This window comes from Tursiops truncatus, chromosome 8, assembly GCF_011762595.2.
Source record: "Tursiops truncatus isolate mTurTru1 chromosome 8, mTurTru1.mat.Y, whole genome shotgun sequence".
Taxonomy (NCBI): Eukaryota; Metazoa; Chordata; class Mammalia; order Artiodactyla; family Delphinidae; genus Tursiops; species Tursiops truncatus.
Window position 1 is genome coordinate 20,403,351 of NC_047041.1, and position 27,113 is coordinate 20,430,463.

The 27,113-nt window shown below is 44.8% G+C and overlaps 4 protein-coding genes across 10 annotated transcripts in view; 1 reads left to right on the forward strand and 3 right to left on the reverse strand.

Annotated features, from left to right (window-relative positions):
* DIXDC1 (DIX domain containing 1) overlaps positions 1–10,114 on the reverse strand; it is a 74,065-nt gene extending 63,951 nt beyond the window's left edge. For 2 of the 6 annotated variants that reach the window (XR_012333332.1, XM_073808216.1), the window contains exon 1: positions 41–487. Coding sequence is in view for 5 of the 6 variants with exons in the window: in XM_073808216.1 (XP_073664317.1) it covers positions 41–100 (60 nt within the window). In the remaining variant the exon portion in view is untranslated. Of the gene's footprint in view, positions 1–40; positions 488–8,293; positions 8,386–8,754; positions 8,840–9,170; positions 9,301–9,998 lie in introns of those variants that run through there. The other 4 variants (XM_073808215.1, XM_073808214.1, XM_019941897.3 and 1 more) reach the window with 4 other exon arrangements.
* A 488-nt stretch (positions 10,115–10,602) lies between these two features.
* C8H11orf52 (chromosome 8 C11orf52 homolog) lies at positions 10,603–18,879 on the reverse strand. The gene is made up of 4 exons (XM_004324740.3): positions 17,660–18,879; positions 12,875–12,912; positions 11,767–11,819; positions 10,603–11,534 (listed from the first exon to the last, which is right to left on the reverse strand). The coding sequence occupies exons 1-4, from the start codon at positions 17,689–17,691 to the stop codon at positions 11,286–11,288; spliced, it is 372 nt and encodes a 123-aa protein (XP_004324788.1). The 5' UTR covers positions 17,692–18,879; the 3' UTR covers positions 10,603–11,285.
* A 1,067-nt stretch (positions 18,880–19,946) lies between these two features.
* Positions 19,947–22,308, reverse strand: HSPB2 (heat shock protein family B (small) member 2). Its single transcript, XM_033861650.2, has 2 exons — positions 22,177–22,308; positions 19,947–21,685 (listed from the first exon to the last, which is right to left on the reverse strand). The coding sequence occupies exons 1-2, from the start codon at positions 22,268–22,270 to the stop codon at positions 21,234–21,236; spliced, it is 546 nt and encodes a 181-aa protein (XP_033717541.1). The 5' UTR covers positions 22,271–22,308; the 3' UTR covers positions 19,947–21,233.
* Positions 22,231–26,679, forward strand: CRYAB (crystallin alpha B). 2 transcript variants are annotated; one of them, XM_073808217.1, is made up of 4 exons: positions 22,231–22,365; positions 23,141–23,539; positions 24,673–24,795; positions 26,339–26,679. In XM_073808217.1, the coding sequence occupies exons 2-4, from the start codon at positions 23,339–23,341 to the stop codon at positions 26,540–26,542; spliced, it is 528 nt and encodes a 175-aa protein (XP_073664318.1). In that variant the 5' UTR covers positions 22,231–22,365; positions 23,141–23,338; the 3' UTR covers positions 26,543–26,679. The 2 variants fall into 2 exon arrangements, with proteins under 2 accessions (XP_073664318.1, XP_004324786.3); XM_004324738.4 differs by lacking the exon at positions 22,231–22,365 and having other exon boundaries at positions 22,991–23,539.
* The last annotated feature ends 434 nt before the right edge of the window (positions 26,680–27,113 follow it).

Here is a 27,113-nt window from a genome sequence, read left to right on the forward strand (position 1 = left end):
AGGGCAGGGGAGCTGGGGTGCGGGAGGAGCGGACAGTTACCTCATTGAAGCCCTCCTGCAGGACGTCCAGTAAGTTCCCCCGGGTTAGGCAGGCTAGCATTGTTCCTGCCGGGCCCCCGGGGCGGGGTCTCCGGGCCCGGCGGCCACCGCCTCCTTCTCCCTGTGCACACAAAGACTCTCGGCTCAGCTCATTGGGATGTCTCCGGAGTCCCGCATGCCACTTACTGGAAACCTAGACCCGAGCCAAACTAGCGGCTTCCACTGGGCATGCTCGCACCCTGGCTCCGCAGGAGGGGCCCGGGCGCTGTCGCGGTTCCTATAGAAACTGCTGGGCGCGCACCCAGCGGAGGGGCGCTGGCTGGGGGCCCCCTGCCCGGCGTGCGTCAAGGAGAGCCCCGCGGCGCGCACACACACGCACACTCTCACACACCGGGCCGGGGGATGGGCGTGTGTGCGTACGCTGCACGCACACACACACACACACACACAACCAGGCTGGCCTGCCGGCGTGTGTATGTGCATGTCCTGTGCGCGCGCGCGCACACACACACACACACACACACATACACGCACACATACAGACACACACAAGTTCTGATGACTTAAGGCCTCAAGTGCCCCACCACAAGGTGGGTAGGAAGGGGAGTGAATCATAAGATTATTTTTTCCCCCAGACTAGCTGAAAATAGCAACCTTTTTCCACATGGGGCCTGGACAGTGAAGTTAGGCTAAAGAAGGGGAAACAGAAAGGAAAGACACAAAAAGAGGATAGAGAGAGCTTTAGTTATTGATGGTATTAGGGTACATTTAATAAAGTAGTACTAAACCAATCACAGGATCACAACAGAAACATCAAGGGTGAACCAAGGATGAACAAGGTTTTACCAAAAAACCTGTCTTTCTTTTTCAAATGACTGCTAAAATGTAAAACCCATATTTTAAATGAGTTTTAAATTAATTAAATGGGTTTTAATGAAAATGGGTTTAACTGCAAAATGTCCTGGTACTTTTGAAAGGGTTAGGTAAAAGCTTCCTCAAGTGACACAGAGAGCTATTCCCCTGTTTTTAGTTATTCCAGTCACAGTCATATTTATTTTTAAAAATACTAATCATCTTTTCTCTCAGTGCACACCCTTGTCTCTATAGGAAAACTGGAAGCTGAAAGAACACCCATATTATGTTACACCTCGTGATCCCAGATGGGCAGAAGGGTTTACACAGTGTTAAGGCGTGCAGAAGGTCAGGCCTCGCCCAAGGACACAGCTGGACAGTGACAGAGGCTATTTGAGGAGCTAGGACTCTACACTGGTGATTTTGCAAAAGGCCCAGATTCCCTCCCCAAATCCCATTAGTACCTTAGGACGAAAAGTCAGTCATGGCTCTTGTTCAACCTAACTGACCTCCTCCTCAGGTCACTAGAAAAGAAGAAAATCCTTATCCAAAGCAGCTGGAACTAACCACATCTGCCTGAATGTCTAAAGCTGCTAAGCACAAAGAGAAAAGACACCCCTCCCTCTGACCACTGCAAAGAGGAAGCAGAAGTCAGCCGAGGTGTTAAGTGGCTGCTGCTGGTTGAATGCTGTGGGTTCAATTCTGGCTAAGGCTGGGGAAAAGCCATGACACCTACTCAGACTGAACCCGAACAGCCCACAAGTCAGAAGACCACTGTCCTTCATCCTCTAGATGGGGAATTTGGTTGCCAAGAACTCCCCTCGCGGCCACCACAGTTCATGGTGTAACACCCTCAGTTGAGTCACTAACCCATGTTAATGCAACAAGGCCCCTTTTAAAGAGAATTGTGAAACTCCCAAGAGTATAAAGTTGTATGCAACACATCTACATACTTAGTGATGCAAGTCCAGAACACCCAGTTGGTGGATCCCCGGATAAAGGATTCTGATTGGTTGACAGCCCATCATGCTTTGGATACAGCATAAAATATTGAGACATCAGAGGGAGGTTCTGCTGACAGTTATCTATGCCAAGAGGTCACTGTTTCTCAAACAACAAGCTATTTATCAAAGTAGGACCTGTGAACTCAATATTCCTGGGGCAAGACATTAAATCACTGAATTTTAAAGCTCCAAAAAAAGATCTCATCTGGCCCAACTCTCTCATCTCACAGATGAAGGAACCAAGGCTAGCAGAGGGGCTCACAATCACTTAGCAAGTCAGTACAGGAGCTAAGATCTGAACCAAAGGCCTCTGAGGCCCAGTACTATGCTGTTTGCCCTATGCTGGAGGAATTAGAGAGAATTGTGGTAAATAGATACAAGATCTATTATAGGGCATATGATCCAAGACTACTATTCCTTGGAAGTCTATAATAATACCAACCACATATTCTACAGCAAGAGTATCCAATAGAACTTTGTGTGATGGTGGAAATGTTCCATATCTGTGCTGTCCAATCCAGTGGCCACGAACCACAGGTGGCTAATGAAAACTTGAAATGTGGCAAATGCAAGGTTGGAACTAAAATTGACATGGCATTTAATATTAATTCATTTAAATTTAGGTAGTACAATTCCAAAATATTCTGTTCCATTGTCCCCACACAACTACTGGAATGTTCCAAAAATTATAATATGTTCACATAGAGTCTGCCGCTCAGACTTGGAAAAAGCAAAAAATTCTTGTTGGACCAGATAATCCCAATTATTTTTTTTCCTCAAAACATATGTTCACCATACTTATCATGGTCTGACTTAGAAAGTGACCCAGGTAAAGAATTAAGCTTTAGCTCTAAGCAGAACTAACATTTACTATTCCTTCTATCCTCTCCATCTCACCCTATTGTGATATCAACACAAGAGCTGGGAGAATCAGTGGGTTAGCTAAATTACCTAGGAATAACTAGGACAATGATCTGCATCCTGTAGTGCCCCAGCCAGGGAAAACTGCAAGCCAGTCCAGTAGCTGGAACCACTCCCGCCGCTACAGGCCTCTTGTTCACTCTGCCTGGAGCAGAGGCAAAGAGTCCAAGCAAGCTGCTTTCTGCATATCTCTGTCATACTGCCTGGTTTCTGAAATTATACCAAGCTTCCTCAGTCCTGCATTACTTTAACAATAAAGGCAATGGATAAACAAGATCCTACTGTATGGCACAGGGAACTATATTCAATATCCTGTGATAAACCATAACAGAAAAGAATATGAAAAAGAATGTGTAAATATACGTATAACTGAATCACTGCTGTACAGCAGAAATTAGCACAACATTGTAAATCAACTATACTTCAATAAAATAAAATTAAAAAAAAACAGTAAAGGCAGATACTTTCCTCACCAACTAAAAGCTACCCAAATATCTATCTACAAAAGTAATAATAGCAAAATTGAGCTCTTACTATGTGCCAAGCCCTGTACTCAGCACTTACATACATTAGCTCATGTGATGGTCACAGTTACCACAATCAGTAAGTTATTTTTATTGTCCCCACTTTACATACGCAGAAAGGGAGATCTGGAGGGTAATTTGCCCCAACCCCATAGCTACTAAGCAGTGAAGCCAAAGTCCAGGTTCTTAATCATTATGCAATATTTTTATATGATGTTACAGAATAGAAGAAACTCAGCATATGTTTTTAGTTGAATGAAAGAATGAGCTAATGGAGGAAACACTGGCAAACTGATTCGTCACTTCTATTAATACAGATAATAACATGTTAGCCTAAGTAAGACTTTGAACCTCAAACAAAACTGTCATTTGGTGAAAATATTGACTGACTTCTCCCTGCAGAGAACTAAGAAGTGTGAAATTCACACCTATGTAAAATTTAACACATCTATTATGGGCAATCATTAATAACTATCAGGAAGCAGAAAGGCAGTTTGAATAAACAAATAATTAAAATTGTCAATGGAAATATTTTAAATGACTCTCTGAAATAATTTCTCAGTCTTTTTCTGTTTTCTCACATTAGCAAGTTCCTTGGCAGTAACATATGTTTACAATTTCTATTGCATTTATCTTCAGAGACATCACCATAAATACATATACACAAAAGGGTTCACGTCCACCGGCAAAGGTCCCAAACGTGTCCTGGCTCCTAAACTGCTCTCTTTTGTCTCCAGGCTTTTCTGCCAGTCTGCATCCCTTAATCTTCCTTAGGCAACACATTCATCTTGCTGTTCAACTGCTCAAATGTCTTCAAACACTCCCTTTTCCTAGCATGTCAGATATAAATTCCTCATGCCCAGCTCTTAAGGCCTCCCCCCTCACTGCCTATGCTCAGTTCACAGGCTCTTCACCATTTCACAGATGCACAGGGCTCATTTTCACCTCTATACCTTCATGACTATCCCTCTGCCTAGAATGTCCCACACTTCTGCTTCAAATCTATTTACTCAAATCTTCACTATGCCTAGTTTAAGTTCCACTTCCTCATGGAACGCCTCTGACCACTCCTGAGTTTGTTAAAATCAAGACAGATCTGATCGTAATCTGTCTGGAACACCCACCTCTCAGATACCCGATGGTGCATCCCTGCTCTTCTTTCAGGTCTCCGCCCAAATGTGTTTATTCTGTTTGGCCTTCTCTGACCACTCTACTTAAAATGATACCACCTCCTCACCTCAGCACTCCCAAACTTCTTTGCCTGGTTTATTTTTATTTTCCTTCCTAACATTCATCACCATCTTGCATACTCTAATATTTACTTGTTTACTTGTTTATTGTCAGCCTCCCTTCTGCCCAGAATGTAAGCTGCATTAAGGGCAGGGAGTTTTGTATGTTTTGTTACTGATTTATCTCTAGAACCAAGAATATTTCATGGCATATAGTAGATGCTCAATAAATATTGGCTTCTTCTCCTTAAAAGTGATAGCATGCTATATACTGTATCATTTAGCACTTTATAGTTAATTTAGGAATGTGATTTTTTTATCTCTTTTACTGAATTTCCAAGACAAATATAAACAATTTCTGGTATTCTTCTATACTTTCCTCTCCTTCACCAATGCAGTCTTTGATTAAACATATATTAAATGTATACTGAGCACCTATTATATACAGCAGGTCCTATTCTTTTAGCAAAAACTTCAAGAAGTCACAGTTACACATAAATACACACACATACAAACACACAGAAGGGCAAGAAGACTAAAAGAAAGAATAGTAACAGGAAGACTAGTAAAACAGAGAATCCAATATTAGTATGTAGGAACAGAGTGTACAGGGTGATTGTGACAGACTGAGTGGGGAGAAAAAGGAAAAAAGAGACAGAATGGTGTGAGACTAGAGTAGGATGCTGCCAAAGTAGTCACCAGATGCTAGTGCTTAATATAAACTGTACCAAAGCAGATATGCAAATATATTCTACATGATTTTTTAAAATTCACATTTCAAACGTTATCTGTCAACTATCCCGTGGGTAAAAATTAGATTAGGACTAGCACCATCTGGTGGATATTTTGGAAGTGACCCTGAGTTTCTCTAAATAAAAACACCTGTAAATGCCCCCATGTCTCTGGACTGCCATTTATAATGTGTTAAGGTTCCACATGACTAATTATACTACCGTGAAATAATCTTTCTGCAGGACCCTGGGTCTCGTTGCAAGATGTAGCCAGATTTCTACCAAGGACCTTCCTATCTCCCAACTGACGTCGCTCTGCCTTCGGAAGGATGTATACAAAATCTGACACTGCAATTCTTCTTTTAAAAAGTAACATTACTTAAAATGTTCACAGCCTTTGACCTAGCATTCTACTTCTGGAACTGTATCCTGAGGGGAAAAAAGTCTTAAATGAGAAAATCAATTAGTTATTCACAAGGCAGGGAGGGGAATCTAAAAGTCCAACAACAAAGGAATGGTCAAGAAATTAACAGCCATAACAAAAAGAATAAAATACCTAGGAATAAATCTACCTAGGGAGACAAAAGACCTGTATGCAGAAAACTACAAGCCACCGTTGAAAGAAATTAAAGATGATACCAACAGATGGAGAGATATACCATGTTCTTGGATTGGAAGAATCAATATTGTGAAAATGACTATACTACCCAAAGCAATCTACAGATTCAATGCAATCCCTATCAAATTACCAATGGCATTTTTACAGAACTAGAACAAAAAATATTAAAATTTGTATGGAGACACAAAAGACCGCAAATAGCCAAAGCAGTCTTGAGGGAAAAAAACGGAGCTGGAGGAATCAGACTCCCTGACTTCAGACTATACTACAAAGCTACAGTAATAAAGACAATATGGTACTGGCACAAAAACAGACAAATAGATCAATGGAACAGGATAGAAAGTCCAGAGATAAACCCACACACCTATGGTCAACTAATCTATGACAAAGGAGGCAAGGATATACAATGGAGAAAAGACAGTCTCTTCAATAAGTGGTGCTGGGAAAACTGGACAGCTACATGTAAAAGAATGAAATTAGAACACTCCCTAACACCATACACAAAAATAAACTCAAAATGGATTAGAGACCTAAATGTAAGACCAGACACCATAAAACTCTTAGAGGAAATAGGAAGAACATTCTTTGACATAAATCACAGCAAGATCTTTTTTGATCCACCTCCTAGAGTAATGGAAATAAAAACAAAAATAAACAAATGGGACCTAATGAAACTTAAAAGCTTTTGCAAAGCAAAGGAAACTATAAACAAGATGAAAAGACAACCCTCAGAATGGGAGAAAATATTTGCAAACAAATCAATGGACAAAGGATTAATCTCCAAAATATATAAACAGCTCATGCAGCTTGATATTTAAAAAAAAAAACCCAATCAAAAAATGGGCAGAAGACCTATATAGACATTTCTCCAAAGAGGACATACAGATGGCCAAGAAGCACATGAAAAGCTGCTCAACATCACTAATTATTAGAGAAATGCAAATCAAAACTACAATGAGGTATCACCTCACACCAGTTAGAATGGGTATCATCAGAAAATCTACAAACAACAAATGCTGGAGAGGGTGTGGAGGAAAGGGAATGCTCTTGCACTGTTGGTGGGAATGTAAATTGATAGAGCCACTATGGAGAACAGTATGGAGGTTCCTTAAAAAACAAAAAATAGAATTACCATATGACCCAGCAAACCCACTACTGGGTATATACCCAGAGAAAACCACAATTCAAAAAGACACATGCACCCCAACGTTCATTGCAGCACTATTTACAATAGCCAGGTCATGGAAGCAACCTAAATGCCCATCAACAGATGAATGGATAAAGAAGTGTGGTACATATATACAATGGAATATTGCTCAGCCATGAAAAGGAAAGAAATTGGGTCATTTGTAGAGATGTGGATGAATCTAGAGACTGTCATACAGAGTGAAGTAAGTCAGAAAGAGAAAAACAAATATCGCATATTAATGCATATATGTGGAACTTAGAAAAATGGTACAGATGAACCAGTTTGCAGGGCAGAAATTGAGACACAGATGTAGAGAACAAATGTATGAACAACAAGGGGGGAAAGCAGTAGTGGGTGGGGTTGGTGGTGTGATTAATGGGGAGATTGGGATTGACATGTATACACTGATGTGTATAAAATGGATGACTAATAAGAGCCTGCTGTATAAAAAAATAAATAAAATAAAATTCAAAAGAAAAAATAAAACAACAAAAAAAGAAAATTACAGCCATTATAATGTCTACCAAACATTTGTATTCATATGAAAACAAATATTTTAACAATTTCATATTAACAAATATTGAGCCAGAAAAAGCAAAAGGCAAAAGTATGTGCATAATATGGTCTCAAATATGTAAATAATATACATAGAAAAAAGACTAGAAGAAAATATTCTAAATATTAACAGGATTGCTTGTAGTTGGGAAGATTATGTTTTTTAAAAAATCATGGTTTGCACTCTTTCCCAAATGCTCTATAATTCACATACATTATTTCCTTTTTTTTTTTGGCTGCACCATGCAGCACACAGCATCTCAGTTCCCCAACCAGGGATCAAACCCATGCCTCCTGCAGTGGAAGCATGCAGTCCTAACCCCTGGACCACCAGGGAATTCCCATGTACATTATTTCTATAACACATGTTATTGAAATCTTTTAAACAATCCATATGTTCTGATTAATTGCTAGAAATTTTCAACCTCTGCCTGATTTTATTAATTCCAGAAAAAGATAATAAATCAAGTGACCCAGAATTTCCACAAGAAGGGGAAGCTAGAAAAGAAAGCAAATATATTATAATTTTGTTCCAGGATCTGAGTACTGATGGAGAAATCCCCCAGTTGTCGAGCTGTACTGAAATTCCATTAATGTCATCACACTCCTCTCAATGGTACCAGAACTTACAGAGGGCTCTGCTGGTAGCAGGGGGTTACAGAGTCTCTTAACCACTTGGGTACCCATCTTCAGAGTCCCTAGAAGAGCTGGATCAGGGCCACCTTAAAATAGGAAGAGAAAGATCCATGCCAAAATACAGGTCAGGAAAAAAATTCCAAAAGTTAAACCAATTTAGAGGGGTCAGGTTCCTGCCCCAAGCCTACCCATTTAAGTCATCTGGAAGTATGAAAAAATAGGACCCCAGTGAGCAGGAAATCCAGCCCAAGGTAGTATAATTACAACAGGGCTATCACAGTGGCATTTTTAATACTAGTGACTTAGGTTTTAATAGTAATAAGTAAAGGCAAGTGCTTCCCTATCAGTCAAGCAAGAATGCATTTTCCTTCCTCCCTAAATGTATCAGTCTGTTGACAGAAATAATCAATAAACAATCTATAATAGAAATAGAAAAGAGTTTTATTTGAACCAACCTGAGGACTATAGTCCAGAGATAGCTTCTCAAATAACTCTAAGGAACTGCTCTGGAGAAGCATGGTTTTCAGCACAGTTTTAAATCTTGTCAGAACAAAGAACATCAAACAAATCAGAGATTCGTTCCTTCAATCTTTCAAACAAACAGATCAGCATGTACACAGCAAGTCAGTATGGCCTTGGCCCCTGGGAAGGGAGTCTTATCATCGAAGGAGTAGCAGCATTGGTGTCCCAGGAAGGGAGGCATTTAATCTTTACTTTTAACATGGCTATTCTTTACTTCTAGTCAATGCACCCTTTTCTATAATGATTAAAGCAGATGTACAATGTATGTTTGATAAGCCACAAACAGGCTGTTATAGTTAGCACAAAATTCAAGTTAAACTATGTATAAGCCATAATGACTTTCCCATACCTCAATATGTGAAAATTTCTTCCGTTAAGTCACAGATCATAGGAAGGATTCTGAAGACGATGAGGAGAAATAACCGGGAGCTCTGCTTCTGGCTCACTCTTCCCTTCATCGTCAGGAATTCAGTTTTAACCTAGAAAGGCAGCACTTACATTCCAAGGCAGAAATTTTTATAAAGCACTTGAAGTTTATAAAGTGCTATCACCTATATCAACTTATTTGACCAGCATAGTAAACAACCCTTGGAAAGCGAGTTCATTTTATTACCCGCAGCTGACAGGAAACAGGCTAGTGTGTTGTTCTGCCAATTAGTAGTGCAGGCAGTGTTCTAGCCACCTCTCCTGAATCCACTTGCACTAAATCTGTGCCAGAGAACAGGCCTAGAATGGTGCCTAGCGGTGGTGGTGATGATCATGGTGATAGGCATCATTTGCGCACATACTATGAACTCTTCCAAGTGCTTTAAATTCTCACAAATACTCTAAGTACTTGATACTATTATTTCCAACTATTTTTTGTGCTGTGATTCCATTTTTCAGTACTCTATCCATCTTAAGGAATCTTCCCTCTCAGGAGCAAACCCAGGGGCCACCGTATTTGGAGAGGATGGTGTGCAGCTTGAGAACGGGAAGTCTTCAAGCTCCGAAAGTCTGAATCAAGAACTGCACACTAAGAACCTGCAAAGCTTGGAAAGGGTTCGGAACCTGAAACTTCCACCTCCTTCTTCCCACCACACTCTCGCCCCTCCGTTTGTCCCCAGTTCTGGTCTGGAAGCTCAACCGGTGGTAATAATACTTTCCTGGTAGGTACCCGCCACCTTTCAGCACCTACCTCTTAAATCGTCGATGTGTGGTTCCGCCTTTCTGTCCCCAGCCCTTCTGAGCACGGCCTCCTCCTGCTATAGCGTCGCCTCTGCGTGCCCGCTGCCATGGTGACGGCGGAGGCCTGCCCGGACCGGTCCCGCCTCCAGCCATCCGGAGCCAGCCCTGGTCCACCCGGGCTCCGCCCCATGCCTGCTCAGACCCCGCCCCCTGCGTGTCCAGCCTCGCCTCCTAATGGCACAGAGCACAACCTCTGCGGGCCTTCGCCCCGTCTCTTGCCGGCCCGGACCCCGCCTCCCGACTGCCAGAACCGCGCCCCCTGCCCGTCTAGATCTGCCTCTCGCTGGCTCGGACTCCGCCTCTGATAGCCAGAACCTTGTCCCTCTGCCCGGACCCCGCCTCCTGCCGGCCCCGCCCCCGCCCTGGGAGCTCTGCCTTTTGTAGATGGGAACCTGCCGCCAGTCCGTGCAAACTACTGCCTCCGGCGCTCTACTCCGGCCGCAGCCGGTAGTGCGGCAGAAAGTGGCTGGCCTTCCCTACTACCCTGAGGCTGAGTGAGACCCGCTGTGCTTCGAAGAGCCCGCAGACCTCCACCCAAGAAAACACACCAGGCATGTTCCTTATGCGATTTATTGATCCTAACGGCTCTGCACCCGCGAGAGAAAACAGTCCAGCTAAAGGGAGTTTCTGGGCCTCGCAGTGCTGTCAGCATCTGTGACTTGACGTCCTTGTAATCGATGGTCAGAAGACGCTTGCTCCATGCCTCAGCCCCTGTCCTCATTTGTTTGTATAGGTCTGGGACCCTTGACCCAGCCACTGAGGAAATTGCCCAAGACAGCCGTAGAAGCTGTGTACGAGAGCTCTGAATGCTTTCCAGAGCACCTCTTCTTCTTCAGCTTTGGCGTTTAAGGTGTGTAGAAGGGATACCATCAAATTAACTCCAACAAAATCAGCTCAAGTGCAGATGCTTCAAGGGTAACCTGTTCTCTCTGCACTTTTCTAGAGAGCAGGAGCAAAGGAGGGGGCAAAACCCTACCTTCCCGCACACTCAGCCTAGCCCCCTCATTTTGTAGAACTCCATCCACCCCCAGGTAACCCAAATACAACCCCAAGCTAATGGTGGCAAATAAGAGAGAGGCTTAGGGAGAGCGCAAGACTGGGGCCCTCAATTCCAGGGGCTCTGTAGTTCTAAAACGTGTCCGCCATCCCTGGGCTGCTAGCCAGTCCCCCAAAGCAGTAGATTCTCCCCACAGCCATAGTGATGAAATGATGCAAGCAGGTCCATCCTCCCCAGGGCTCATACTAGGGTCCCGTTCTTGCTGTCATAGCGGGGTGTGGACTGGGGGAAGTAAAGCGTCGCATATTCTGTAGCATTTTCTAGCTGTAGGTGCTTCACCTCCTGGGCAGAGCGTGTCTGGGTTAGGCTGCACAATTGAATGTCTGCATAGTGTAAGCTGCTCTCCTCCGACATGAGGCCTTGACTCATCTCCTGAGACACAGGCTGCTTTAACACCTGCTCATACGTACGTCCCGTTGGGTCATGGCCCTGAGAGGAATGGACAGCATTAAGGGAGATTCTTGACTTGGTTTTGCCCCTCACCTCCAATGCAGGGTCTATTAAATGACACTTTGCTTTGCTGCTTTGGGGGATGGAGGAAGATGGGCAAAGCCAGAAACTTCTACAGATGACTGAGACATTTCTGTCCCAGGATGGAAAAGCTGAGTCCTGGGATCCCATGTCTGAGCAGCCTCCTGGAAGGGACGGAGGTTGTCATTACCTTTGTGCCATTCTGTTGCTGCTGCTGCTTTAATGTCCGTCTTGCTTGGCTCCCTGAGAGGAAGAAATCCGACTTAAATCCACCGACTTAAATCCATTTTCTCTTCCTGTCTCTACTGAGATTGCCTTCTTCAAATCTCTGTGAAATTATTATGGTGGGCTTCTAACTAATCTCCCTGCCTCTGCTCTCATCTCTTACTTCTACCATTCCCACATTCAAACTCCTTAGCAGAGTATACAATCTGGCCCTTTCACAGTCTGCCCGTAATATCTTCCATCCTATTTTTTCACTGGCCCCTAACATAGTTCAACAGGCATATGTTGAGAGCCCACTGTATGCCAGGCTCTGTGCCACATTCTGGGGATAGAAGGATGAGTAGGCTGTTTTCTCCTGTGCAGGGGAGCTTGCAGTCTACTAGGGGAGACAAGTAAACAGACTATTACAGGGCAATATGGTAAGAGCTCAGCTACACCAAACATTTGGTCACTTTCCATAAAGTCACTCTCTTCTCTTGTCTTTCTTTTCTCTGCATGAGATAATTTCCCGGCCTAAAATACCCTCTCCTCCCTGCTCCTCTTCCAACTTGTGAACTTGCTATTATTCCTTCAACATCGGTGTTTTCTCCCCTTCTCTCACAGCATGAATCTGGTGCTGTTGGGAGCACTAGTATCAATACATGGTATTATGGTTACTTGTTAACGTGTATAATACGTGGTATTATGGTTACTTGTTAACGTGTATCTCTTTCTCAAACTTGATTTTCAGTTCCTCTAGGGCCGAGACCATGTGCCCTTCCTCTTGTGCCTCTCTGCCTCCTTGGAATCCTGCCTAGTGCTTCATATACAATATAAGGGTTGAATAAATCTTTGCTAGATGAATGAAGGAATGAGCAACCAACCTTGCCACTCTGAGATAATGGAAAGGACGAGACTCAGAGTTTCAGAGCTGGTCTTGAACACAGTAACCTAACGATTCTCTTTGGTGTACTATCTCCCTTTAGCCGCCCCCCACCCTATGCCCCTTCTAAAGACACTGGTTCTCTTATCTTCTTTTCTCAAATTTGCACTCCCCCTAGCATCCCCCACCCCACCCCCCCAACACCCATTACCCATTTTCTTTTTCCTCTGGAAAGTTGATGGGCAGCTCCTGTGAAAGGAAAAACAGATCACTCATGTGTAAGAGCCTGGCCTCTATCTTCCCTCCTTCATCATTTGCTCTGTGGTCTCCTTAGCATTCTGGTAGGATGACCTTCCCTCACCTCCCTCTAACAAAGATTCACCCTGAGCCAGTCCCAAAGCATTTATCAAGGGTACCATAGCTCTCCCAAAGGGATGGTTCTGGAAGGTGGAGTGGTACAACTGACATAACCAAACCCAAAATACAGCCTCAGGCAACCAGGCGCTACATGCCAGGTATGTAGCTGGGTTGAGGGCTATTCTGGGATTGTCTAACAGGCTAATCCCAGCAGAGGGTAAGGGAAACTGGCCAAATAATGGGATATTCCTGGATTCAGAGACCCTCTTGCTTCTTCTCTGGTGTCTCTCCTTCAGGGTCTCTGCCAACCTGGGGTTCTCATTCTGGGAGTCACAGAAACTGCCACAACAAGGGCTGACTAATTAGAGCCCTGCACAGCCCTTTCCTAACAGGTGACCTCCCGCCCTGCTTTTTTGTCCTTGTTTTTAATTAACAGAGAAAGTGAGAGATGTTTAAGCTTTAACATCCATAGCACAGGAAGTTCTGAATTTGGTGAGTGACTCAGGTACATTGCCCTCCCTGCAGGACAGACCTCTTATACTAATTTCTGAGCCCCTGGGGTCCCCGATGGAGCCAGTGTGTCTACGTGATTGTCAACTGTTTGATGGCCAGAGAAACAACACTTGTCTGAGGAAATAGGCTGAATAGTTTGTGGCTTACTCCGGATGCTTTTTCTTGCTAGTACATTTCCAACTGTAACAGAGCCAACCCTATTTATCTGACGTCTGTCTCCCCAAGGAAGTTTCCTTCTTTTGCTAATTAAAAAGAAAGAGGGTGGGGACTTCTAAATCGTGTTCATTTTACTAATATAGAAAAATCAGGATTTTTCCACACATATCTGTCAGAGGTTTGTGTTTTGGTTTGATTTTTGGTTTTACTGCAGCTTGCTGAGCTGAGAATAGTTTGAGTCTCCATTTGAACACTAGAGGTGGTTCAGAAGAAAAGCTTTGAAACTATTTCTGGGTCTTTCTACTTCCTCGTCTTCCACTTTAGCTCTTCCTTTCCTTTACCACTGCCTAGTCATAGCCTAATCCCAGCCTCTAATTCCTTGCCCCTGGTCACTACTGTCTTCCTACTTACTTCTACTTTAACAGATAAAGAGAATATTAATTCTAAAATAACGTAGACTTGGGTGACTCAATTTTAGTGAACAGAGCCTGTTCCCAGGTTGGATGTTGTACAATGCCTGGACACGGCCCAAATGGAATATTCAGCTAGACTCGCAGGTGATAGGATTTTATTTTTAGCCCAGAATTAAGGAAACCAAATGGGCACTCTCCTATATTGGTAGTAGGAATAAAAATTGGTGCAGTCTTTCTAGAATGCAATTGGCAATAAGTATAAGAAGCCTTAAACGTCAATGTGTGTACCCTCCGATGTAGCAGTTCTAAGCAATAATCAGACAGGTGCAAATATGGAAGCTCATTGTAGCATTATTTTTAATTGCAAAAAATAGGAAATATCCTAAATGTCCAACATTGGGAACTAACTAAATAAATGGCATCTCCAATCAATGGAACATTATACACCAATTTAAGAAAGATGTTATGTTGGAAGAACACCTAATAGCATGGAAAATTTTCCTCTTTATTAAGATAATATAAAGGTAATATGTTTGGGGATAAAAACTATGTATATAGGCATTTAAAAAGGATTACATGGAAATACACTAAAATGTTCCTGTCATCTCTGGGTGCTTATATTTATGGTTGTTTCTTATTTTCTCCTCTTTGGTGCTTTCCGAATACACAGTGAATGTGTATTACATTTGTAATCAGAAAAAAAAATTTTTTAATAAAAATCTCAATTGTCACAGTGTCTTTAAGTTTCTGAAGTTTATTGAGATAATGAGAAATAGAGAAGAACAATATTTATCCAGTCCTACTAATATTTTAAGAGGAAAAAATATATTTTGGTTAGAATATCTGGTGTAGTGTTTCTAGCCAGGCTCTAGAGTCTGATTGACGGTGTCAGACTAGCTGTATGACCTTTAGCAAGTTTTTTACATCATTAGGCTTCCATTTTCATTTTATTTATTTAAAAAATTTTGGCCATGCCACATGGCATGCGGAATCTTGGTTCCCTGACCAGGGATCGATCCCAGGCCCTCAGCAGTGAAAGCATTGAGTCCTAACCACTGGACTGCCAAGGAATTCCCTCCATTTTCTTATTAATAAAATGAAGATAATAATAGAACTTAAGACTCATGGGATCATTGTAAAATTTAAATAAAATAATAAATGTAAAATATTCAGCTAGGTGTCTGGCATATAATGAGTGTCAATCAAAGCTGACTACTATGACTACCACCATCTGAGGAAGAAATAACCAAAAATGAAAACTATGAAGACTTGGGAAGAAAGGGAGTGAAAGATGCTTTACACCCCCTTCTCTGGAAGTTTTCATGTCTCTAGATGTCCCATGTCTATAGGACATCTCAGAGTTTAAAAAGTGCTGTTCTCGGGCTTCCCTGGTGGTGCAGTGGTTGAGAGTCCGCCTGCCAATGCGGGGGACACGGGTTCGTGCCCCGATCCGGGAAGATCCCACATGTCGCGGAGCCGCTGGGCCTGTGAGCCATGGCCGCTGAGCCTGTGTGTCCGGAGCCTGTGCTCCGCAACGGGAGAGGCCACAACAGTGAGAGGTCAGCGTATCACAAAAAAAAAAAAAAAAAAAGTGCTGTTCTCACTTTATAGATGCCCTAGAACTTTGGTACCTTACTCAAGAAGGCAAGAACCAAATTTCCTATTATTGCTATGTCTTCTGCCTCTATCACTATGCCTGATACATATAGGTGTTCAATAAAATATTTGTTTAATAAATGAATGAGTAGTAGGAACAGGACTTGAATCCAATGTACTGACTCCAAATTATATGTGCTTTTCAATGTACCTCACCTATCTCTCTAAACATAATGATACTTTATTCATAAACAGGACACCCTCAAGACAGATGCAGGCATGGAGTGGTAGAGCTAAGAAGGCAGTGGACAGGATAAAACTAGGCCCACGGGTTTATAGTGTTAAAAAGAAACAACAGGCCGAGACTTCCCTGGCAGTCCAGTGGTTAGGACTCTGCACTTCCACTGCACAGGGCATGGGTTCGATCCCTGGTCGGGGAACTAAGATCCCACATGCCAAGTGCAGTGTGGCCAAAAAATTAAAAGAAAAGAAAAGAAACAACAGGCCTCAAATGGTGTTGCTTGTGCTAATCTCATACCACCAAACCATGGCTTAATACCTAGCCTAACAGGAGTTTCAACCTTCCCCAGGAATGTAGTCTTAAACGTCAGTTTGGAATTTTCTGGTCAGCATCAATGAGATAATCTGCCACACAGACCTTTTCCATCACCCAAAGGAAGATGAGGTCACCTGCTCTTCCCTTGATCCCTTCCCCCTTCTGCCTATAAAAGCCTTTCATTTTGTACAGCTCCTCGGAGCTCCTTTCTACTTGCTAGATGAGATGCTGCCCCATTCATGAACTGTTCAATAAAGCCAATTAAATTTTTAAAATTTACTTGGTTGAATTTTTGTTATTTAACAACAGTGATGACAATCCTGGGAAAGAACAATAAAGACAATATGATTCATTTATTGTGAGGCTTTCACATATAATCTGCTCTTCAAGTCCGTGATCTAAACAACACAGGTTGTGTTATCTACATATTACACGTGAGGAAAAAGAGAAGTTACAGAATTTGCCTAATGTCACACAGCAAACAAGTGTGAAAGTTATATTCAAATATTGTATGGATATTCTCATTTCTGCCCTTTTATTTTTTATTTTATTATTAATTATTTTTACTTCTACCCTTTTTTTTTTTTTTTTTTTTTTTTTTTTTTTTTGCGGTACGCGGGCCTCTCACTGTTGTGGCCTCTCCCGTTGCGGAGCACAGGCTCCGGACGCGCAGGCTCAGCGGCCATGGCTCACGGGCCCAGCCGCGCCGCGGCATGTGGGATCTTCCCGGAACAGGGCACGGACCCGCGTCCCCTGCATCGGCAGGCGAACTCTCAACCACTGCACCACCAGGGAAGCCCACTTCTACCCTTTTAAATAAACATTTCTCCAAAGTTGATTTGCTTGATTCAGGAGGCAGTATTATGGCATGATTATAAGTATGGGCTTTGAAGTCAGATAAACTTGGGTTGGAATCTTGGTTTGTTTGCTTACTAGCCATGTGACCCCAGACAAATTAGCTAACTTGTCTGAATTTCAGCTTCTTAGCTGTAAAATGGGAGGAGTAAGACCACATCCCTCAGAATTGTTGGGAAAATTAAATGAGATTATAAAGTTCCAAATGCTACAATTATTACCATTATCTGGAGGAGAAAGGAAGAGAATAAAGGGAAAGAGGAGGCAGAAGAAGACAAAGAGAAAAAAATGTCAATTTACCATTCCAGCCCTGTCCTAGCCGTTGGACAGACAGCTGGCTTGGCTGTTTTTTGAGGTTTCCTGAAAGGAGGGAGCACAGAAGGGGTGCTGCTCTGGTGTTTGCCCCTGGAGGTGCCACGTGGAGGAGGAGCCATGTGGAGAAGGTGACAGTGGGAAGTTGGCAGAGCACTAGCTGCAGGCTCTCTCTTATTCTTGGGACCTTCATGTCCACCAACAGAGACCTTACCCTCCGACCCTTCCCCCTACTCACCAGCTTCCCCCGCAGCTGAGCCGGTTTCCCATGGTGCTCTGTCTCCCAGGGAGCCCAGCTGTTTTGCTATAGATAGGGGCTTGTGCATTTCCTGGTTCCCGGTTCAGCTTTCAGTAGCAGCTCCCAGGGAGTCTCCGTCAGGGTCAGATTTCAACCTAACAGGTTGGACTTTGGAAGCCACCTGCTGGAAAGATTCCCAGGTGACTGCTCCCAGCCAAAGGGTAGAGGAACACACACGGGCTCCAGGTGAGAGCAATCTCACCTTCGGGATTTGGAGCTGCTTTGATGAAGCGTTAACTTTTGAGCTTCAAGCTTCAGTGGGAAGAAACCTGAGACAGAAAAGGGCTCTGGGTTTCCTTAGGAAATGTTTCTCTACTACTTCACACTGTCATTGAAATGTATCGTCTATAATAAAGAGTCTTACCTATGTTTCCCCAGCAGTACGCAGGTCTAACTGAGTTTCACTTTCAAGGTAATCGGTGTCAGTCTCTTATTATCCTTGTCCAGAATCTGGGATTGAATACTGGACTCTTTGGGAAACTAAAATTTAGGGAAATGTATTCCTTTTGTATTCTCCCTTGCTATTGGAATTAATGTGGGCAAATCACTTTTTTCGAGGACTGTAAAAATGGAGGGCTGAACTCATTACTTAATCCCCTTTCTGGTCAAAAATCATATGATTCTATGACTGGAATGGTCTCAGCACTTCTTAACCACTCACTTCCCCATCCCCAGTACAGAACTACGGAATCTCCATTTAACCTCAACTCAGCTTCTCCTCCAATGACCTGAAGCTGATTCATTCCACACTCACTGGCAACTAGGATGAAGTTGAGCAAATTCCTCTGTAGAAAATAGGGGCTCTAGGAGAATTTGTGGAACCTGTATGGCTTGTCTTCAGTGTTCCCACCCCCTCTTTAGTGTCTTGTTCAGATGCCCAGTTATTTGTGTGTCCCTTATGGATGTTCAGGACCCAGCACTCAGCCCTGTACTCCACAGAGGGTACCCTGGACGCTTCATTCCTCCCCATCTTCTTTCCTTACGAAAAATGGAGATAATAAGATAATAAGAGTCACAGCCTTGTAGGATTGTGGTGAAGATTAAATGAGATAATGTATATAAAACTCTAGTCCAGGGCCTGGCACATGGGACCCTCTCAGTAAGTCCTAGCTATTGTTATTATTATTACTTCTTTTTCTCAGCTAATTGTTAGATGGTAAAGCATCTTACTTTATTGTCTGGTGATGGATCATTGCACTAGCCTCTTATTTCATGGCCGTGCTTCTCCCTGGCAATCCATTCTGTACTCTACCATTAACTGTATTCTTTTCATCCTGTTACCCAAACTTCTTAGCTTGGCACTCAAAGCCCTCCACAATCTCGGTCCCTTTCTAGCTACTCTCTCTAATTTAAAGAAAAAATTTAAAGGAAAACATGTGAGATTTTTATATGACCAGAAATTCCAAAGGAACCAACACTGTGTTGTGGTGGCCAGAAAATCTGATATACCCAAAGCACCATTAATAGAAGTCTAGAGTGATAAACAATGGTATTGATTATTCCACTGAAGTCTGTACCAGTCAGTCCATGATTGGAATAATAATTTTAGGTTTACATGTTGAATTTCAAGTTACAGTGTCAAGAGGCAGTGTATTGAAGAGAAAGTTGTCTGAGTTATAAGTGGTATGGAAAGTCCTATAAAATATGGTTAAAAGAATTAGGCATGTTTAGTTGGGAAAGGGAAGCTTTTGGAGGACAGGATGGTTACTTTTAAATATTTGAAGGGACTCTCAAGTGAAAGAAGGATTGCATTTAGTTTCTGGACATAAGCTGAACCAATGGGCAGAAGTTACTGAAATGCAGATTTTGGATCAATGGAAGGAAGAATTTATAACAGATGTGTCCAAAAAGAAAATGAAATGGGCTACCTTATGAAGTTCTAAGCCCTCGGTCACTGAAAATGTCCCAGAAGTTGGCTAATAATCTTCAAAGTATTTGAATGGGATGGGGATTTGGACAAAATCAGAGGTTTCAAATTTTTTTCTAGCTAAGGAACCCTTTCTTTTAAATGAAGCTCAGGTAAAAATTCCAACTACGAAACAGATCAAAGTGAAGCTGTTCTGGTTGAAGTCTGAATAGGATCCTTTTACAATTCTTTTTCTTCTCAGCCAGACGTTAAGATGCCTGAGAGTAGACAACAAAGGAGCATAGTTTTAAATTTATATTTACAATGTATAACCTCCACAGTATATTACTTGGGGTTTAATTTGTTGAATGAGTGAACAAAAGAATACATCAATAGTTATTTCTCTAAGGCATGCTTTAATTTTTAATAGATGGCAATCCTTTAACCAAGAATTGTATTCTTCAAGTGAGGGTTCTTATCCTGGGTGTCCACAGATTCCCAAAGAGGGGCATATGAATGCATCTCAAGAGCTGTGTGAACCTATTCAAATTATATGCCAAATTTCGGAGCATGTGTGTTTTTCTGGAAAGAGGATCTATTGCTTTTATTGTCCATAAAAAAAGTTAAGAATCAACCACTTTAATGGAAGAATTTCAGATATCCATCACAACCTAGTAAAAGATATATTTGGGGGCAGGGAGGTCTTCTGGACACTCCTCAAAGCATACACATGCATGTTCTCTTGATTACAGAGAGCAATTAAGAGGTCAACCCCCCCCCCCCCCAAGGCTCTCCTGAATACATCATACCCCTAGTATTAAGACTCTACTTCCAAAGGAAGTTTCCCTGGCCATCACCACCATACCAATAACTCTAGCTCCCCTGCATTTAGACTTGGATTGGGTGGAGTGATGCAGCAATTCCTCTCTTTGGGATGTTTCAAGGTTAGAAACAAATGCTTTCTCTCATAGGCAGAGGGTTGGGAGGCTTTGTGATTTAGTGACAATGGCAGAGGCTTCTGTGTCTGTGCCCCTGTGTCTGCATACTCGATCCCTCAGAATCAGAGACCATTTACAGTGGACAGACCTTAGTATGGGAAACCAGGGCTTTAGGCAACTCTGCAGCCAAAAGCTGATTTCCCAACCCCTACCCAAAACAGGCCAGACAGTCTGGAGACCCTTGTTTTTGTGTCTCTAATCACCAGCTCAGACAGTGCCCTCTGGGCTGTTTGGATGGCATATCCCTTTTCCCTCCCAGGATCACTCTCTCTTTTGTTGCATTGTGAGAAAATTATGGCCAGGAATTTGATCTGGAGCCAGTGTCAGCTTCCAGGTGTGATCTCAGCATCCAAGTGTGAGCTCAGGGTGCTATGACATTGGGTACATCTAACTGAGGACCTTTTTGTCTAGCTGTCCTTTTTGTCTCCCTCCCTGCCCATCCCATCCTCCAGGCCACAGAATAGGGAGCAGCACAAATGAGGCCCTGAGATTTGGGTTTATTCAACTCCACCCAAAACTAAATGAAAACACTATGACACGTCCCAACGGACCAAACCATACATTGTGACCATGCACTTTTCCCTTCCCCCAAGGATGCTGCTACCTCTGGGGTGGTGAGCAGCTAGTCCTATCACCGCGGGAGCTAGAAAGGGTGCTGGCTCTGTGGCACTCAGGGCTCAACACTGGCTTCCTCCTCTTCCTCTGGATCAGGAGGTGCAGGGAGCAAGGAGATGTAGACCTCATTGACCTCTGTGTCCAAATGTCGGCCACCCCGAGGCGCCTCCAGGTTGAGGATGCCATCATGGGAGAGAGCAGCGCGGACCCGCCAGGGGTCAACATCAGCAGGCAGGACGTAGGTTCGGCAGAACTCTCTGGACACGAAGCCATGGCGGTCCAGGCGCTGGGGGTGCCGGGCAGACACCTCCAGTAGGTTGTCCACAGTCCTCACGGTTACCTCATCGGGGGTAAAGTGGCTCACATCCAGAAATGCCTGGAACTTGCCCTCACTGAGCCGAAGCTCAGAGGCCCCTGCCCTGCTGCCCTCCCCAGCTTGGACAGCCCGGGGCCGGACATAGTAGCCATGGTAGAGGGTGGGGGTCAGGATCTCTTCTGGCAGGAGGCCTGAGGGGCAGAGAGAGAGAGAAGGCAAGAGTTAGAATGAGGGAGGATGGGGTGGGAAGGAGGGCGACATGAGAGCAGATCAGGAGGTGAGGCCTCGGGAGAGCTGGAGGGGAGTCAGGAGAAGCAGGGAAGGGGAAGGAGGGGTCCCAGTGGCTGGAATGAGGCGGCTGGGGAGAGGAGATTGAGAAAGGGAATGAGTTGGGATGAAGAAGAGCAAACCAGACAGGGTCTGGGTGGTTCGCAGGGGAGGCATCCCGAGGGGAGCAGGGGCAGGTATCAGAGCACAGCGGGCAGCAGTCCGCACCGAGGTCAGTAGGAAGGGAAGCGAGCCCTGCCCGGAGCGGGGTGAGGGGGGAGTCTGGGGTGGGAGACGGCTCGCCCCAGGAGTTCAGTTAAGCCCAGAGTGGGGTGGAGGCCAGTATCATTGGGAGGTCAGCCCAGAATTTCAGCAGGTGGGGGTGGGAGGCAAGGGGGTGGCGTCCGTGCCATACCTTCCCCGAAGCGCTGCTCGCCCAGGCGGCTCGGGTTGGCAAACTCGTACTCGGCGGTGGCCGGGTGGGCATGTGGCACCGAGCGGCCCGACATGGCTGCAGACCCGCCGGCGGCCCCGGCTCGAGGTGCGGCCCCAGCAGGCGCAGCAGCACCCCTCCAGCTGCCGCAGAGCCCCAGCGCACTTGGAGGTGGGGGCGGGGTCTACACCACCCAAAATAGTGCCGAGCCCGGTGGGGGAGGGGCGGGCAGCGCCCGCGTCGAGTGTGTGACCCGCGCCGCCTGGACCCCCGTCCCCTCCGCTGCACACCCTTCAGCTGTCACGGGGGGCCCCCCCGGGGAGGACAGCTGGGGGTCCTGGCTGCGGAGCGAGCTGGGGAGGGGAGGCTGGTGCCGGAGGCCCCGGAGAGACCACGCTGAGACCCTCCCAAAGAGTTTGCACGTTTTCCACGCCCCTCTTCCCCTCCTCAGTGGTAGGCAGCCGGCGCTCTGCTTCATCAAGCTCCCCTGGATTTACTGTTCTGCCAGGCCTGTAAAGTGAACGACGCAAACAACTTTCTCCCCTTTCTCTGGGGTGGGGTGAGGGGCCTTCTTGCCTAGGTTAAGGTCAGGGTCCTCTCTGAACCCAGGGCGACCCAGGGCACCACGTGGAAACCTGTCGTTGACATGTTGGTGATCACTACTCTCCTTCAGGGACCCACAAAGAGTTAATATCCTGGGGCCCAGCCTAGGAAGATTCCAGTTCCTGCCCAGGCCCAAGATAGTCTCTGGCCGCATTCCCTTGGCATGCTAGGCTGCAGAGGAGGAGGAGGGGCCCACTGCCCGCCCGCCTGGGATTCCTGCCTCAGTCCCAGCTCCAGAGAAGGGGGACGGGGGGTGCCATGGGGTGCGGACAGAAAGCGAGTAAAACAAGACCAGGACAAGTCACTGGCCAACTCAGACGTGTTTGTATTTCTCTTTTCTTAGCTCAGTGAGTACTGGGTATGTGTCACACTGCCAAATCCCCAATCACAAGTCTCCATGAACGGGCAGTGAGCTGGGATAATAAAACCCCTGACATCACCATTCCAGAAGCTTCAGAAGACTGCGTATATAAGGGGCTGGCTGTAGCTGCGGCTGAAGGAGCTGACCAGCCAGCTGAGTCCCCACACTCACCTAGCCACCATGGACATCGCCATCCACCACCCCTGGATCCGCCGCCCCTTCTTTCCTTTTCACTCTCCCAGCCGCCTCTTTGACCAGTTCTTTGGCGAACACCTGTTGGAGTCTGATCTCTTCCCAGCTTCTACTTCCCTGAGCCCCTTCTACCTTCGGCTGCCTTCATTTCTGCGGGCACCCAGCTGGATTGACACTGGGCTCTCAGAGGTAAGTCTCCCCTCTGCCAGGACAGGTGAGTTCATTCTGGAGCCTCCTGGAAGCGTCTCCATCCACTGTCCTTTTCCTCCTGGCCTAAATCTGACTAGGTCTAAGGGTCCCAAGTGTCTTAGGCTCTTGTGTGTCCTGCAGTGAAGAAAGATGAGGTCCCTAGTTCCTCTCTTCCCCAATCACCTGTTTGTATTCGATGCACCTCTGTATCCTTATTTATTACATTTTTTCCATGTGTTATGAAGATCATTCTCTGTCCCATCTTCTAAGTAGGATGTCCCTTTCTGGTTTAGTTCATAATGATCTACAGGGAAAGAGCTGCCTTTGCTCAGACTCCTTCGCTCACCTCTTCTAATACCTCACACTCCTGACAAATACTATCATCTCAAGTTCCAGAGCCAGGAGGCAGTCCTACCTCATCCTGAGCTTTTCATCCCAGCTGCATGGAGCTGGAGACAGCAGCCACTATTTTCTTCCTTTCTATTCCCTCTTCTATGATTTTCTGGGTTTCTCAGGGCTGTGACAGGGCACTGGCCTGGGTCCAAGCCTAATGAGGATAGAAGGTAGGTCAAGTTTAGGGACCCCCCTCCACTTGTCCTGAGAGGGTAGGAGAATGGGGCAAACAGATAAGATTGATAGAAGATGTCACAGATAACACTCTGGTTTAAAAATATTCAAGAGTGAGTAAACAGGAGCCAAGTGGGCAAGGGCTTTGGAAGGACAATCAGAGCTAGCAGAACATTCCAGATTGAGTGGGTGGGAAACTTGGCAGAGACCTGAGTAAGAAGAAGGGGCCTTTGTCTCACAGACAAATGACAAGGCCAGGCATTGGGTCAGAGAAGCAGCAGAAGCCATGCCCAGACCCATCCTTGTGATTTGTCCCCTGGGTGGTCTGTCTTCTTCCCTGTCCCTGTAAATAAAGTTTGGCCTGATGACCAAATGGTGTGCCTTGGGTACCACTGTGGTGGCACCCCTGAACTAGAGAGTCATGTTTATTCAAAAAGGGATTTTTAGCTAAAACGAGGAGAATAAACTATCTGGAAAGAAAGCAAGTCTGCAGAATGAGACTGTACTACTGTTGTTCATATTCCTACTATCTTTTGTCTTCCCCTCCCCCACCTTGCTATTTCCAGATGCGGCTGGAGAAGGACAGATTCTCTGTCAACCTGGATGTGAAGCACTTCTCCCCAGAGGAACTCAAGGTCAAGGTGCTGGGAGATGTGATTGAGGTGCATGGAAAACATGAAGAGCGCCAGGTACGTAGCTGACTTTCTCTTCTGCTCATTCATCCAGCGCGTACTATATGCCAGAGACTGCCATCAGCCCCTGAGGCTGGAAGCATTCTAGTCCTAAGCCATAAGAGTCAAGAACAGGGATAAACCTGTTGTTGTTGTTGTTGTTGTTGTTGTTGTTTTGGCCAGAGAAGTGATCTTTGTTTGTTTTGATTTGATTGCCTCAGATGGGATAGATGGGATGTTAACTTCCTGTTTAAGCCCGTGGTTCTCAACCTTGGGCACATTAGAATTGCGAGGGGAATTAAAAAAAAAAAAAAATCCCAGGGCTTCCCTGGTGGCGCAGTGGTTGAGAGTCCACCTGCCAATGCAGGGGACACGGGTTCGTGCCCCGGTCCGGGAGGATCCCACATGCCGCGGAGCAGCTGGGCCCATGAGCCACGGCCACTGAGCCTGCGCGCCCGGAGCCTGTACTCCACAACGGGAGAGGCCACGACAGTGAGAGGCCCACGTACAGCTAAAAAAAAAAAAAAAAAAAAAAATATCGCAATGCTCAGGCATATCCCAGGTCAGTTAAATCAGGATTTTTCAAAGCTCCCTAAGGGATTCTAATGTACAGTTAGTCAAGGTTGAAGACCACTGATTTAGGAGTAGTGGTTGTCAGACATCTGATCGCTTTATATAATTACATTAACTGCATGCACTCGGAAGGCCCTTGAATTTGAGACTTTTCTTTCAGATGTTTTGGAATTCATTTCTCGTTAGCCCATCTTAATGCTGAACTACTTGCTTTGCCTAAGCTTCAGAGCTCTACTCACCTCCTAATACCCTAGACCCATGTGGAAATCAGTTGAGAGCCTGTCTGGATAAATGCTTGAGATTCAGCAGGTGTAAAGGTTAGGGTCAGAATTCTTTAGCCAAATTCTAGAGAATGGAATAGCTTTTCATTACTTTCTGGGAGAGTTTTTCAATGAGTTTGCTTCCTACCAAAGGCAGTGAAAGTGCGGAGTCCTTACCACTGGACCGCCAGGGAATTCCCACCTCAGAAACTTGTGCATCAAACAGTATAGTGTGAGGTCCTCAAGCTGTTTCAGTTTTGCTTGTATGATTCAACTCTAGATCAGAGCCTCCCTGGAGGGAGTCTTTATTGTTGTTGTTGTTATTATTAGGTCTATTGGTCTGGAACCTTCTGGAACATTCCTGAAGAGTCAGGACAATTTCTGGGTTTCCTCAGGGACTCAAATCTTCAAAGCCAGATGATATTCCAAATCGTGTAGGCCCAAAAAACATTGATCTAAACCTCTGGGAAATACCCCTGAACATGTCCATGCCTGAGGGTTTAGAGAGCTATGAAGTTTTGGCTGTTCAGACTTCTCAGACTCTCATTGGTAGGAGTGACCACCTAGGCAATTTCATCTTAGCCCCAAACAGAACAGCTATTTAGCTTTCTCTCATGTTGCCATGCATTTGGCCACACCTAAGGGGAAGGAGGATGTCTGAGTTCTAGGCAAGTGATGCTATTTCCTGTTCTTATCTCTCTACCTCTTTCCTTATTCTCTTGGATTAGGATGAACATGGCTTCGTCTCCCGGGAGTTCCACCGGAAGTACCGGATCCCAGCTGATGTGGACCCTCTCACAATTACTTCATCCCTGTCATCTGATGGCATCCTCACTGTGAATGGACCAAGGAAACAGGTCTCGGGCCCTGAGCGCACCATTCCCATCACCCGTGAAGAGAAACCTGCTGTCACTGCAGCCCCCAAGAAGTAGATGCCCTTTCTCTAACTGCATTTTTTAAAACAAGAAAATTTCCCCACCAGTGAATGAAAATCTTGTGACTAGTGCTGAAGCTTATTAATGCTAAGGGCAGGCCCAAATTATTAAGCTAATAAATATTATTCAGCAACAGATAACTGTCTTGTGTTTGAATATTTTGTAATAATCATCACATATGATTTAGGGGACTCCAGGAATATTAGAGTCAGAATGACTGTTTCCAGCATTTACTCATGGGATAAATTTAGCAAGTCACTTAAGCTTTATGGTCTTTAGGTCTTCCATTTATAACATGGGGTACTGATTTGTACTCTAGTTGTAAGGAGTAAATTAATGAGAAAAAGGAGGTAATGCCCTTAGCAGAGTTCAAGGAATATTAGTTCCTCTCCTCCCTCTTTGATTTTGGCCCTCAGTTCCAATAACAAACCTGAATGAGGTCTGGATGACAATGCATAAAAGGCCCTAGTGCGTCTCTGAAATTAATCATGTCACCAGGGAGGAGATGGTGTCCTCAACTTTGACATTTTGCTACTGATAAGCATTGCCTTCAGCTGATTCACAAGGT